The 15862-nt window shown below is 37.8% G+C and overlaps 1 protein-coding gene across 1 annotated transcript in view; it reads right to left on the bottom strand.

The window, feature by feature from the left end:
- LOC148830658 (FRAS1-related extracellular matrix protein 2-like) overlaps window positions 1-11273 on the bottom strand; it is a 99324-nt gene extending 88051 nt beyond the window's left edge. The window contains exons 1-2 of the mRNA XM_088922537.1: window positions 6159-11273; window positions 3042-3131 (exon numbers count right to left, since the gene is read on the bottom strand). Coding sequence (XP_088778663.1) covers window positions 3042-3131; window positions 6159-11175 — 5107 coding nt within the window. The 5' untranslated portion in view covers window positions 11176-11273. The remainder of the gene's footprint in view (window positions 1-3041; window positions 3132-6158) is intronic.
- Between the last annotated feature and the right edge of the window lie 4589 nt (window positions 11274-15862).

The following is a 15862-nucleotide window of genomic DNA, read 5'->3' as shown; positions in this document are numbered from 1 at the left end:
ATACCTATCTGACCTTAAGAATCTCAGTATCAAGAAAGCAAGATTCAAGCTTTGTGTAAAGCAAATCTTTTGCCAGTCAGCACGATACTATATACTGAAGTGGAATGTCAGTCATTGAAAGAAGCTGAGTTATTGCTTCTGCCTGTAATCACTGGTTCAAGAAATGTTAGATGATTACTTGAAACTCTGAGTAGGAGCCACTGACAAAGTGCTAAGCCTAACAAAAACAAGCCGTGTCAGATATTAATAATATAAGATGGTGATAATCTATTTAAGACATTTATGCCATCATATTTAGGAACACATTGGTTGCATTACTACAGTAAGTGTAGATTCTGCTGCTTAAATCATCATGATGATCTTTCAGTCTGCAGAAAGCCTGCTGCTGCATAGCGAATCTAGGTTTGACACAGTCAGGTCTGAATATTAAGCTCTAACACTATGTCTATGTGACACATGAGTCAGATTGACCCTAAATCTAACCCAAGTAGCACACTAATGTTAGTATAATTTATAAATTTGGAAGTATACATTTTCATTAAACAAACAGTGGTATTAATCACTTTTCTCTGCTTCCAGGTTTTCAACTTATGCACATGCTACAGTACATGCAGCTAGTCAAGGTACTACCGTTATCAAAATCTCACAATGAAATACAAATGACCACAGCAGTATTCAAGATTTTTTTCTAGGCTGTGCCAACAATATTAAGGACCCTTTAGGGACACATATGTGATATATTTAAAATCCTGTTGTCATTATATTTTATTGCAGTCCATAGTAATGCTATTCAATGTGCCTGTCCAGATGTCTTTAATTCATTGGCAGCTTTCATTCAAGCAAAGGATATATTTCACTATCATTTTAAATCCTCTTACTATGCCTCCCTTTCTAGCTCTTTAAGAACTGCAGATTTTTTATCTTCAAAATCCCAGATGTGCCCAGAATGATTTTGGGCCTTTCTAAAAAAATAATAATTTCAATGCTGTTAAACCTGGGCTCTGCTGTGACAAAGAGAAAAAGGGTTGTCTTCTTTTGTATTTGATTATGGAAAGCAGCCTGAATGCACACAGAAATACTGAATATAAATCTATAAATTAGGGTTTTTTAATTTTGTAAATTACAGTGGCTTATGCACAGCAAGATAAATGCTGCACTACAAACTTGCTAAGCGATGACAGACTGCAGCACCATAGCTGAGTGGTGTCTGGAAGCAGAGCAAAGAAGACTCTTCCTGACCAGAGAGCTTTTTTTCTTTCCACAGGTTTATACCACCCATCCAAAAACAACATTCAGAATACTTCAGTTTCCAAATACTCACAGAACTCTTTCCATACAGTATGATTTAGAAATCAATCCTACATACAAACTGTACCAAGCAGCTCAAAGTTCCTCACTGAGCTTTATAGGAAGGGATGTGATTTTACTAAACAATTTTATTATACAGTATGTGTGAATATAATGTATACCGAAGCTATTACCAGCTGAACTGGCCACAAAATGACTTGTCTTTCCAATCCACTTGTTGCTAAAAGGCCTTATAATATAACACTTAATTGTACATATTGCCCTAAGGAAAGCTTCTACTAATGGCTCTGGATTTTCACTTGACTTTCTTGCTTCAGGTCTTAAATATCAAACATTTCTTTGTAGTAAGGGTCTTTCAACCTTTTGGCCTTACTGCAGCCCCTTTTTGTGTCTCTGAACAAGACAATTTAATACTGCGTGGGACTTCCTGGAAGAAGAAAGAGGTCTTGACACAGAGGCTAATTAGGAAACTTCCATTCATCCCCCGTGAGAGATAAGGAGCACTTTTAGGCACCCTCTCACAAGAAAATGTCTAGTTTTAATAGTTTCAAAAGCACTTCAACAGTAACCCCATTTATTGAACAAAGTGTCTCAAATAATAAAATATATTCCATTATTATTCCAATAAATTCAAACTGTATGTTAATTTGAAATCAAACTACAAATCAACTGACTATTCTTTTAAAATTGAAATTTTCTATTCGTTGAAATTGCTTTCTCAAAAGGCCTCACTAAATAGACAGCTAGGAAGCAACACACCCAAAACGTGAACTTGTAAGGTGGAAAACATGTTCTTTAGTCAGTGGACATTCCAGTCCTGTGTAACGCTCACTAGTTCCCTACGTTACAGACCATTTTTAGTCAAGGAAGTCTTGAAAAGTCTTTCCTCCTAGAGTTCTAAAATATAAATATTCTTAGAATTACCAACACAGAGGCACAGTGGAAAGTAATTCTCTAAACTGTTTTTTAGCATTTACAGTATGTTGTACTGTACATGAACAAAAGAAAATGCGAACCATATACTGTAGTAAAGTCCACAAAATCTATTCTGAGGACATATAGAAATGAATAAACCAGCCATTCAAAAACCTAAATGTATGAAAGCTTACAGTATTCCAAACAATCAGGTTAGAACAAGAAAACAAACCAAGATTTCTTTATGATAAAGTGGTAAATCTACATATCTGAAGCCTAGTATTATTGAAGCTTTACCACTCCATGGTAGTACATGGAGGCATCTTAACACCAGCCAACTGATAAAGATGAGTTTTTACACATGGTAAATTCTGAATAAAATAAAACACCATCACCACAACACAATAAAATTCAACCAGCCTCCCTAATTGTGAGGGCTCACCAAAAGAAAATGCCCTTTTCTGTTTATATTTAAACCTATTTTCAATTATCTTGAATGGAAACCCAAACCCCCAGCATTTTAGAAAAGTCCCAAAAGAACTTTAGAAGATCTTCTTTCCTTTTTATATAAAAGAAAAATGTACTTCTCTATCAATAAAAAATCTGTTCAGCTTACATTTAAGAGCTTTTCGAGCTCTCCACAGAGTTTAGGATTTCTCTTATAAACATGCACCTGCCTAATGTGTGAAAGCAGACACAACTTCAATTGAAAGCAAAAAATGTGTTTAGACAAGCCCTTATTAACCTCACATGTGGAAAACTACAACCTGCACTGTTCCTTCAATGAAGAATGTATCGGAAACATATGAACTTCTTACCGTTGTCTTCAATAGTGAAGTAGAAAATGTCACTAGTGGCATTTCTTCCATCAGACAGCACATAGCAAATCTTCATATCATCAATGTCAGCTAAAAAGAAGAAATAAGGTTTCAAACAAATCAGAATTTTATTTCAGAGAAAACAGCACATTTGTGAGCACAGCACCTTTTTTACTTAATATTTTAATGAACAAAATAGTCTTCATTATTCTTTTTAAAATAGTTTGATAAAATTATCAGTCAAACTACAGTAAAGCTATAACTGTTATTAAAAGCACCTAAATAACAAAAATGAAGTATACAATTATGAAAAATGAAACTGAAAAAGAGCTGTCTGAAGTTGTCTGAAGTTGAATATAAGCAGTGAATAGATTTAACTCAAATCCATCCATTTTCTAACCACTTCTTCCAATTCAGGGCCACGGAGGAGCAGGAGTCTATCCCAGCAAGCAACAGCCGCATGGAAGTGTACAACCAGATGGGATGCCAGTCCATTGCAACACACACAGACACAGACACGCCAACACCAAGGGCAAATTTTCCCAGAAGCCATGGGAGACGTTTGGACTGTGGGAGCAAACAAGCACCCGGAGGAAACCGGGAGAACACACAAACTCCACCCAGATATCACCCCAGTTCCAGAATTTAACTCAGGGCTCCAGCACTGCACAGCAGCAATCCTAACCACTGTGCCACCTTGCTGTCAATACAACTCAAATGTCTAAGGTAATAGATACTGTATGGTGCATAATCTTGGAATGTAAGAAGACAACATTCTGGCATTTTTTCAAAACAGCACATCTCTCTCTAACATTAAAATTAGACATCAATCTTTGTATAGGTTGCTTTTTTAACTTATCATAACCCATCATTTAATTTGTTATCCATCTTAGCTTTCTGAAAATATACAAACTAATTTGAGGTACGATTATTTTAAACATGCCCTCTAAAACTAATTTTTAAGGAGACGTCAAATTTTGACATTAAATAAATCTTAAAATTAATCTAATAAACCTTTTTCATTCTTATATTGATGCTGAAAATTGCAAAACAACATAAAAAATATTACTAAATTCTTCCAGGGCACTTCAGCATCTCTATGTATAACAGTCAGTCTATAAAGTAAAAAATATAGAACATTTTTATCTTGTATTCTTATACTATACTGTACATACATTTGAAGCATCCTTTTAAATAGCAAATCATAATTTCATTTCAGCATTCATACTTAGATCTATACTAACTTTGTTCAAAATACATATATTGATATTGTAATGGCTGTCAATGTTCAAGGGGGAAACTATTCTGCAATCTTAAACTGAAAACTGCAAATGACATTTAGCCAGGTATGATTTGGAGTAGGTATTGTATGTAAAATCAAAATAAAAAATTAACACACATTCATGTGTAATAATAACTAAGATTATTTTGAATGAATGACAATTTTGAATGAAAATGTATTTTATAAATGTAATTAATTTTCCAATTGTAAAGATAATCCCTTTTTTGGCATGACATTGTAATGTTTCATCACTCCTCAGATTAACTATATTTTTTCCTGTCTAAAATGTAATTCAATTATATTTTGAAAAACATGCAAAGCACAAGAGCTTTCCATTTCATTTAATTTCACTGTACGCTGCAATTCAGATTGTTCTATTTCTGAGCCTTATGCTTAATGTTTCCTACATTTATTTTAAACCTTCAAACACGATGAATGTTCCCCAGCTGTACTGTAGATGTTCTAAGCTGCAAGCCATAGAACAAATTAGGTTAAACCAAGTTATTCTTCTTCTTGGTGACCATTTAGCTATTACCTGAAATGCTTGACTCAATGTCCTTAGAGGCACTGATCTTTTTGTGTTTAACACTAGGTTTTGCTTCCTATTTGTGGTTAAATTAAAAGTAAGGTTACCACATGTGGGAATTAGAGACAGAAAAAGCCTATGATTACTTTTGGAATCCTTCTCTCTTCTCCTGACAACAGGTAATTGACAGGTTTGTAGGTCCCTCACATACCTACAGTACTTTGGCATTTCCCAGTGTCATAAACTGACCACCAATGAGATTTATTCAAATGAATACTTGTATCCCTTCAGCCAAAATTAAAGGCTTACCAGGAAGAGCAGACACTGCACTATACCAGACGTTGAACTTCTTCTACAAACAGAACAGATGTTACTAATCCTAAATCATAAAATACTGTCAAGCTTCAAAACACAACTGCATCTTCCATTAAATGTTTAAGTACTGGATTATGATAATGACAAACTGCAGGTGATTGCAATATACAATTTTCCTTAAAACCATTATGAGAAGAACTTACTAACACATAATAAAAATCATAATAAATAACACACACCTTTCCGTACTGTTGCCAGAAGGAGGAACTGCTTGCTGTGATGCCACAATTATAAAAAACCACAAGTGTTTGATTCTTCACAGCACATTAAAATATTTTGAAGATGGGTTTTAAATGAAAAAATACAGTGTAGGCACGACATCTATAAAACATGACTTGTTTTCCCCTTTTAATATTAATGGGTAATGAATCAACTTGCTGTGATTTTATTGTGGCTAAAATGGAATATTCTAGTAATTTCGAGGATTGCATTACAGTACATGCTACTTGAAGTTATGAATTAGTATTTTATTATTTCTATTTCGTTCTATTGTACTTATCCCCAGAGAAATCCTGTACCACTGCTGCTATGGCTTAAAATAACAAACTATGTATATAATAATTTACCTTTAAAATATGTAAAGTGGGAGTTTTTCTGGGTGGAAAATGCAAACAGAGCTACATTAACTGATGAAACAGTTAATTTCATCCTGGAAAAACTCAGTTTTAAGTACTTAAAGAATAAAAGGAATGAACTAAAAAACATAAAGTGTGCCAGTGAGCTATTCAGTTATAAGCTCAATTCAAGCTGACTCTGTAAGATTTCATCCTCCTCTCTTGGCAAAGTTTGAAATGCTGCAGCTTAAATGTTAAAAGCTTTTTAAAGCAGGTATTCAAACTGTACAACATCCACTTAAATAAAGCTTATGATAAAGCAGCTCTTAAAGAATACCTGTGTGACTAGTATAATATATTAATCATAAGGGCTTTCTTACCTTGGCTGAAACTGGTAATGGAAGCATTCCCTTTGCCAAGATTGATGAGGTAGCCATGTTCAGGGCCCAGCGTTATCTTGAATGTCAGAGAAACCTGGGTGCTGTCTCTGTCCTCTGCCTTCAATGACTTGCTTGTGATCATGAACCCAAGGTGTCCTGTGGTGAGTACTCTCAGGGTTGGAGCACCCTTGTTGACCACAATTTGCGGTACACCATTGTCCACTGAAACTATGGCAATCTTCATTGTTTGTGGCTTGCGTGTTTCAAATACAGTGTCCGGGAAGACGTAGAAGTCGGTGTGAGTTCCATCAGTTACAGTGAAAGAGAAGCTGTCTTCCGCAGACTCCGTGCCATCATGCCTATAGCTGATCATATTCTCATTCAAGTCCTGCTTGGTGAAAGAGGTCACTGATTTAGTGTTGTTGAACAGCAGCTGCCCATGGACCGGCACCTGGGTGATGGTGAACTTTAGCAGATGATCGGCTGTATCTCGGTCTTCGACTGTTAGCTCAAAAGGGGTGATCAGCTTGATCTCGCTCTCATGCACCACCAGAGTGTGAACAGTGAGCACTGGCTTCTTGTTGTCTACGTCTGTGATGGACACACGGAAGGTGCGGAACACGGGGTTGTAGCCATCAGTGACTTCAAACTCAAAGCTGTCCATCTTAACCTCGTCATCTGATGTATGAATGTAGTAAATTTTGTTCCCTGCCAACTGAAGCTGTGTGAAAGAAGAGATGGGCATACCAGGAGTGTCAGTGCATTCCAGATGTCCCCGAACTGGAGCCCTGGTAATTGTGAACAACAGGTTCTCATCTGGGCTATTTAAGTCAGTCGTACTAAGCAAGTCTGTTGTAAGTGTCACCCTTCCACCTTCCTTCAAAGAAACCCCTTTGTTGACAACGTCAGGGAAAACCATGTCAATGCTGCCAACAGTGATGTAAAAGTACCTGTCTATGAGAGGATTGGTGCCATCAGTGACATCAAATTTGATGAGGTCACGGATGCCCTCTTGTCCATTGTGAAAGTACACAATGAGATTTCTGTCCACCTCACTTTGTGTGAAGTTCATTCCAACAGTAATATTTTCTAATAAACCAAAAGGAGTTTTCCTTTGTAAGAATCCCTGGCCAGGGCCATAGCGAATTATGTAAGTCAATGTGCTGTCCTCAGAGTCCAGATCAGTGGCCTTTAGCACCTTATTGTTAATTATTTTTGTTTCTCCTATCTCAATTTCCAGGCCATCATTAATTGCCATTCGGGGGGTTTCATCATCCACTGGGATGATCATAACGATAACAGTTTTCTCCACAGTGTATTTCCCATCTGTCAGTATAACATTAAAGCTGTCTTCTGTAGTCTCTGAGTCATCATGCTCATAAACAATACTAGAAGCCTCCTTTATCTGGTCAAGGGTAAAGTTTGTGATTGGGACTGTGCCTGTAGTTAGCTGGTTAACTATGAAACCATGCTTTGGTGGCTTACTTATGATAAATGTCAAATCATCGCTAGGTATGTCAATGTCTGCACCATTAAGAATTGGTGTGTCAATCACAATGTTCATGCCCTCCATCACCACAAACTCCCTCATAAAGATCTCAGGCTTTTCATCATTGGATGGGATTATAATGATGGGGAAGAAGTGCTGCTCTGAAAAATTTATTCCATCAGAGCACCTGAATGTGAATCTGTCCTCCACTGGCTCAACTCCTTTGTGAATGCTCTGCACATAATATATGTGCCCAATTCGAAGGTCTTTAATGGTAAAAGCACTAACAGCTGTCCCTGAACGTGATTTTTCTGAACCAGGAGCAGGTGAAATGTTCTCAATGTAGCCAGAAGTGGGCTGAACAATGATTGTGCAGAGAAGATCATCATTAGGAGTATCAATATCTTCAGCTCTCATGTGCTCAAAGCCAATAACATTTTTCTCCCCTTCCATAACAGTAAATTGCTGACCTACTGTAACCTCTGGAGCATGGCTATCCACAGGGAGGATTGTGATCTGTACTCGGACCCCTGTAACTGTATTGCCTCCAACTGTCCATTCATCCGACATATCAGTCAAGGTCAGATTAAAATAGTCTTCTTTTTTAACAAGGCCGATTTCTCCACTTGTGTGGGCATAGACCACCAAACCATTGATAATATCAGCTTGTGTAAACCTTTCAGAGGGCACTCCATTCACTAAGATTTCTCCTAAAGTAGGAGCATCTTCTACAATGAAAGTCAGCCTGAGGTCATCAGTGTCTTCATCTCTCCCCTGAACGACATTGGTCGTAATTTCAGTTGCACCATTTTCTAAGACATCCATGTAAGACCCAATGGTGCCCGATGGCAACATAATGGTTGGTACTTCATCATCTATGGGCCGGACAGTGACCCTCACAGTTATCGTAACAATGTGAACACCATCGCTGACATCTAATTTAAAGGAATCGCTAGTTGATTCATCACCATTGTGGATGTAGGTAATTCTACCATTGGCAATGTCATCTAAGTTAAATGCATCCCCTGCAGTCATGTCAGTGTATGTATACTGGATGTGGCCATGAAGTGGAGGCTGAGTAAGTGTAAATGAAATTTGTCTACTGTCAGTATCAGCATCGATGGTGTCAAGTTCTGCCCGGCTGAGGATGTGAGTGCCTCTTTCAAAGAGAGTGAAGCCAGTGTTGGTTATCTGAGGAGGTTTGTTATCAACAGGCTGCAAAAAGATGGTGAATGTGCCCTCCACACTATTTCCTGCAGTGTCCTCAACTGTGTACTGAAACTGAACTACGTGTGCTGTGATTCCAAGTTCAAGGTCTGGAGGCTTGTAAGAGATTTTGTGGTGGTTGATTTGTGCTTGAGTAAATTCAGTGACTATGGTGTCATGGCTTTCTGTTAAGACAATAAATCCAAGCTCAACAGGGCTATTTTCATCAGTGTCAGTGGGAGGCTGAATAATAGTGTATTTCAAATCTCTGTCTTCTGAGTCTAAATCAGTGTAGCGCAGAAATTTCTTTCTGAAATGTGTCAGCTGGTACTCTTGCACAGTCATCTGAAGAGTGGTCCCGGGATATAGTTCAGGTGGAATGTCATCAACAGGAAGGATTTTAATGATAAAAGTGTTTTCTCCAGACTGGTTAGGGGGGTCATTGTCGTCTTGAACCCTAAACACAAACTGATCCATGACTGTGCTGGTGCTGTGTGGTCCTGTGTGCCTATAAAACAATTTCCCATCTGTAATATCTTGCTGGTGCCATTCTGTCACTACTTTCTCATACACCCCGTCTTCTGCTACAAATATCCAAGATGTTGGGTCTTCAGGGGCCTCAGACTGGCGGAGCAAGACCTCTCCAATGGTTGAGAAAGGAGCCTCAATTGTGAATTTAATCGTGGAATCTTCAGAGTCAATGTCAGCAGCACTGAGCACTAATGGGGAAATGGGCATCATTTCATTCTTAGATAGCACAAGTCCAGTATTGGCATTTACAATTGGTGGCTCATCATCTGTTGGCACAATGGTGATAGGAAAGAGAAATTCAACTTCATTCTTGCCATCTGTCATCCTGAAGATTATGTTGTCACTGTAGGTGTCACTCCCATCGTGCTGATAAATAACAATGCCTGCATCAAGGTCTTTTGGAGTGAAAAATTTCTTTCTGGACCCCAGGATGGTGAGTTCACCGTGCCTTAGTCCATCAATAACAGTGACCCTGACGTTGTCTAAGTTATCTTCATCACTGATTTCAAGATTGTGTGAACTGGACAATGGTCTGGACTGACCTTCATACAAGAGCTGTCCAGTATTCCTGGTCACAACAGGTGCCAGCGTGTTCATTGGTTTCACAACAATCATGAAAGCAAAGGGGTCTGAGACAGCTCCCTCTGTGTCCACCACATCAAACTCAATCTGGAAAATTCTTTCTGTAGAAGAGTCAACAGAGGGGGGTTTGTAGGCTATTTTAAATTCCTTGAGGTCGCCTTGTCGAAAAGAAGTGATTGGCAAATTTCGATCATCAGTGCTAACAATATATCCCTCCTCAAAGGAAAGTGGAGAGGTGATGTTAAAGATTAAATCATCCGGATGGGATTCTGTGTCTTCTGCAGCTAGCATGTCTGGGGTAATAGCTGTCATGACAAATTGATCCACTTCCATCATCATCATAGCCACAAAACTTGGCTTAGGAGCTGTGTTGTCCTCTCCTTCTCGGATTCGGACCATAATCTGAAAGTACTCTTGTTTAAGCAGGTTGCCCTCTTTGTCTTGCAATTCCACAACCATGGGAATATAGTCCCTGTTTGGAGATCTGCTAGTAGATGTATGCTGATAACGTATGTCTAGTCTGATAAATTCATCACAGTCCACCACCTTTCCTGCTTTGTTATCATTAATCAGTTTTCCATACCTAGGCAGGCCACTGCCACCTGCTAAAGTGGAAATCTTGCAGACCTGCATGTTCCTATCAAAAGTGAACTCCAAAATTTTTCTATCAATGGGGTTGCTTGTACCAAGGAGCTTTTCTACTGTAAGAGGCATGTTTCTGGTTAATACCTCCAGCTGGGTGAAAATGACCTCTACTTCCATCATAAACGGTATGATTATAGTATCAGTTTGAGTGTCATACCTGAGTTGCATCTTGACTCTGTCCTTCGAGGGGCTCCTTGAACCGAAATGTGAGTACTTGACGTCGTTGGGGCCAAAGTCACATGGAAACTTTTTAGGAGTTAGATGTCCCGGTCTCTGCGATAAAGGATCATTATCCAATACTGTAATGCTGCATCTGTCTCCCGGTTGAACCTGGATTACTAAATCATTGATGGGATCAATAAAAACCGATCTTCCAAACGGCACACGTATTCCATTGTTGGCAACCAATATCGCATCTTCTGACGGTCCGGATGTCAGTGCGTAGGATAATCCAAAACTGTCAAAGACTTGTCCGTAGATGTTACCTGTCAGAGTCGCAGCGACAAGCAGTAATGTGCACAGTGGAGCAGCTATAGATGCAGTCCTTTGCCGCTGCAAATCCATTTTTGCTATTTTCTGTAATTTAAGAGAAACCGCGCAGTTACCCTGCACACTACTAGTAAACCACGAACGAAAAATAAAAAAGTTAAAAGAAGGCAGCCTAAAATCTCCAAAATCCTACACAGACTGCAGTGCAAAGACACTGCATTCTCCTGCTGCAGCTGCTCTGTTATAAACTTCAAGCGCCTGGGAACCTGGAGTAAGGAAATCACGCCCTCCTTTTCAAGCGATTGGGCGATATTTACGGTGGAATGCGCTTTCCAAGTTGTAAATGGACGCCGATGATGTCAGTCTTACGAGTAGGGCTCGAAGGGGTTTGCTTAAAAGCGGCTAGTAGAAGTTGAAGCAGGTTGAATGAAGTGACCCGGAGCTCAGCGTGCTGTTTGCCAAGCTGTGCTTTTAATTTTACGTAGAAATCACGTGCACACAGAATTGTGTGCCAAAACCCAGGAAAGACTATAAGGGATGTTTATTATTTCAGATGACATCGTATTATTGTAATCCGAATTATTAGGAGTTATCTGCAGATACATTTTGTGATACTTTGAAAGAGAGTGTAAAAATGCGTACCGGTCGCTCGGTAACTTTTACAAAAATATTAGTTAAATCTACACAGAAATTGCGAAGGTGTTTTTCCTTATTTATCGTTTTGTTCTATATAAAAATGTGTCATTAAATTTCACATACAAAATTGTAGGCTTCTACAGTTAATGCCAATATAAATTAAGTAGCACAATGAGCATTGATGCTCATCAAACATTTCAGCCAAAGAAAAAAAATTGTTTGAAATACATATACATAAATAGATTCAAATAATTAATGTAAGCATTTTGGGAGGCAACAGATAGTTTTGGGAAAAGAAATGAGAGGGTAATAAACTTTTTTCTTCTGTGACCGAGGTATTGTAGAGATTATGTGCGACCTCTTGTGGTTTGCTTAATTTATGTTCAGCCAGTACTGTACAAGCATTATCATTTCAATGATAATTTTGCCGTATCGTATTGTTAAGCATATTTCTATGATATCTAATATAGCCTGCCTACTGCTTGAAAATGTGATAGTTTAACAAATTAGCATTGTATCTTGTGAACCATCTCTTCAAGTCCAGAACTTTAAAAGATTATGTTCTTATCTGTCTCCACATAAAATGATTTCCCCAGTGTATGCTGAGTTAATAACGTATGCCGTCTGTTTGTGGGTAATCTGTTGGCTCATCTCCAAAGTGTCCCTGAGAATTTCAAGTTGAAGAGAATAAAACTGATTAACTGTAGCTTTTGATCCCGTGACTGTCAAGGATTGCCACGGATGGGTAGTTTCTTTTTTTTCACCGAGTCTCTAGCCTGGAACATCCATTTCTTTACTTGAGCCATAACAGTACTTAATGAAGACGAACAGAGAGGAAGAGGTTGAGGTCCAGGGCTCCACAGTTAAGTTGTGGGACATTTGTTTTATCTAAGCACTGCTTCTATCTAACATTAAAAGAGGCCGGTGAAATCTGGAGCTATTTTATGGAATTTTACCATTTCAAATCAGATAAAACTGATCTGAAGTAAGTAGGGGCTTTTTAATGAGTATAAAATTAATAAAAAAAAAGACTCACTGGAATGTTAGAAGAACCAAAAAGGTTAAAGGGTAATTCTTATGAAATATAAAGCTCTGAGTTCTGCTGTAAGACAGCTGTTCCCCAGTTTTTTAAATTACTAAATTTAAGTTATTATTTGTCTGCTTAGCAGTCACCCTTATCCAGGAGAACTTACTATATATATACTGTACAATATTTACATTATCTGTAAGTGCATTAATAGTTTGAGAATTAAAAACATTAGTGCAATACAACACAAGTTATTGAAAGATATAGTTGAAAGCTGAGACATCACAGGTGCGATCCATCTAAACTCTGTCTAAAGAGAGTTTGAGCAGGTGGTCAGGGAATAGTTCTGATATTCATGGGTGGTTCATTTCATCACTGAGAAGCAAGGATGGAGAATAAATGGGGCTGTGGTAGTGTATGAACGGAGAGAAGCGTGCTGAAATGTAAAAGGAAGAACAGAAAGAGCTAAGTTAGGCTTGCAGAAACGCTGCAAATCACGCGACATACAGTATTTGAGGAGATGCTGGTGTTAGTGGGTGAACAAGAGAGTACAGTTTGAGTGTCTTCCACATAAAAGTGATCCAAAAAGTAATGGGAGATGACGAGAGGACCCAGGCAGCAGGAGTAGAGACAGAACTGTTGGGGACCCTGTACGGAACCATGGGGGACACCAGTGAAAAGAGAGCAAGGGTCAGAGAGCTAGGCTGTCTCGGAGGTCTCGTGTCAGAAATAAAGAAGTATTTTGTACCATTCCATTTAACTTTAATGCAAAAAAAAAACAATTGCCTTTGAGAAAAACTGCAGTTATTCAAAAACTCAAGATCAGGCTGTGATTGGGACCTCTCACAAGAATGTTGCTGGCAATTTCAATGGTGCACAGACCACTTTCAGGGGGAAGATAGAAAAGGGGCAGGCAGCAAAATATGCAGCACCTGCCTCCGAGGGAGACACGAGAAAGACAAACCCAGAGCAGCGCAGTGTTATCCAGGGAGTAGCAGAGCAGTCTGTGCAGTCAGGAGGTTGTCATTAGACAGCAGCTGCCCAAGTCTGGCCTCCCTTTCAGCTGCTGTTGAAAGCAGCAGAGCCACAACCAAAGTTTCTAAGAGCAGCTCCACGTATACGAGAGGTTGTGCTCTGGAGAATGTCTTTAAAAATAGTCACAAGTGGCCACATTAAGTGGTGCAAAAAGAAACATTATGGCTCAGCAAAAAGTAAATCATAAATGACTAAAGCTGTCACATTTTCACTGTTACTTAGGGTTACTCTACTGTACATTGCAATGATTTAACATAGGCTACATAGGGTACAGAAGCAAGCTTACATCTTTCTAAAATAAGCATTTTCATTGCACAGCTCTCTGAAATTGAATTTAGGTGCTGGACTTGTTTTTGGATTGCAAATTGTAAAGCATCCACGTTTTTGCCCATTTCTATCTAGAACTATTGTAGTTTGCTTGCAATAAACTAATTTATTATGAGCAGAAATTATTTTAGGTATTATTTTACATTAGTAAATTAGGCTTTAACAGGTTGCTAGAGTTAGGAGTTCTGTATATTTCAAATTAAAATTCACTGGCAATTAGCTTTCCCTTGTAGCTGGTTTTACTGGATAATAGTTATATTTTTCTTGCTGTTCACATCAACAGAAACGTGCTTATACTGTGGCTCATCTCTGAAGGAGCGCCCTCCTCACTAAATACTAAAAGCAACAATTTCATACTTGTGTATTTAATCTGCTGCAGGCCATGAAACAACTTCTTCCAAAATCCATAAATCCCAACAAATTCATATGCTTTTTAAAAAACAAAATTAAAAGTTCCAGTTCCAATATGGATAAAAGTAGGAAAGGCTGTGATCTTAGTGTGAAACATCTTTCACTATAAATTCCACCTAAGGTTTGTTATTAAAAACCTTCATGTGCAGTATAGTGTGAAAGTGACTATTTGACATTCCTAGGCAATTTGCTATCTTTAAAATAAACTATTTCATATAACTAGACCATGTTCAGTTAGCAAATAAAATCTTGAATACATTTTTCAATATGTTTAAGTGTAGATTAATAGCAGATGAGATATATCAAAATACCAAATCATTTCCCCAACTATTTATCAGCATGAAATGAACTAAAAGGATTAAAAATAAATCATACATTGTCATACAATGTCAATGGTATCATAAGAATTAATTGTAAAACAGTAGGAAAAGGGTACATTTTATTTTCTCCTTTACAATTTGTGACTCGACTGACAAAACAGCTGTGTGAGGGCAGGTCAAAGGATTAATTCATGTTATCCTTGTTTAGTTTCTTACTTGGTGTTATTCTTCCTGTTTAATTTTTTGGGGGAATGCTAGCTAGCTAATGTGACACAAACAGATGACTCTGAAAATGTGATCATGCTGCGGGGAGGAAGGAGAGTCAAATAAGGGTGAACCAAGCAGGAAAGATCAATGAGGGTGAACTGTGTGTAACAGTGATTTAGTTAAGTTTCAGTTGTTGTGTCGCAACTTTTCATTTGAAACATTATTACGAATGACAAGTGTGTAATAAAGATGGCATATGAAAGATTGGAATAAATCTGAACAGGATACTGCTGGTAGTGCTAATGTAACAAATGGAAGGCTAAACAAATAAAAAATGACATATTATCTTCCTTCTAGGAATAGAAACATAAATCCATGACCTCTGTTTGCAAAATGCTCCATATTCCTAAAAAAATAAAGCCTGTGACTATATTAAAGACTGTATAAAGACTATTATTTAGGATGTCCAACTCACCAACACGATGTGACAAATTCTAATTTCTTACAGCCTTACAGGAACAAATAAGTTATAGAATGTTATAAAAATCGGATACACTGTATGTAGTATATATATATTAAAATATGAACTCAAACATCAAAATATCCAGTAAAAAGGTAAAAAAAACACATGCAAAAAGGAAAAAAATACAAATCCTCAGGGATAAATATAGATGTTAAAAGAGATATCAAAGAACTAATAAAGAGAATTCTCAAATAAAGGATCTTTTGATAATAACTTTGATGAAAAGGAATTCATTACAAATATCCTTAATCGTAAGATAATTATGAAAGACTCCAT

This window comes from Atractosteus spatula, chromosome 7 (genome assembly GCF_055471065.1).
Source record: "Atractosteus spatula isolate fAtrSpa1 chromosome 7, fAtrSpa1.hap1, whole genome shotgun sequence".
Taxonomy (NCBI): Eukaryota; Metazoa; Chordata; class Actinopteri; order Semionotiformes; family Lepisosteidae; genus Atractosteus; species Atractosteus spatula.
Note: the sequence above shows the minus strand (reverse complement) of the source record. Positions and strands in the feature narration are given on the sequence as shown.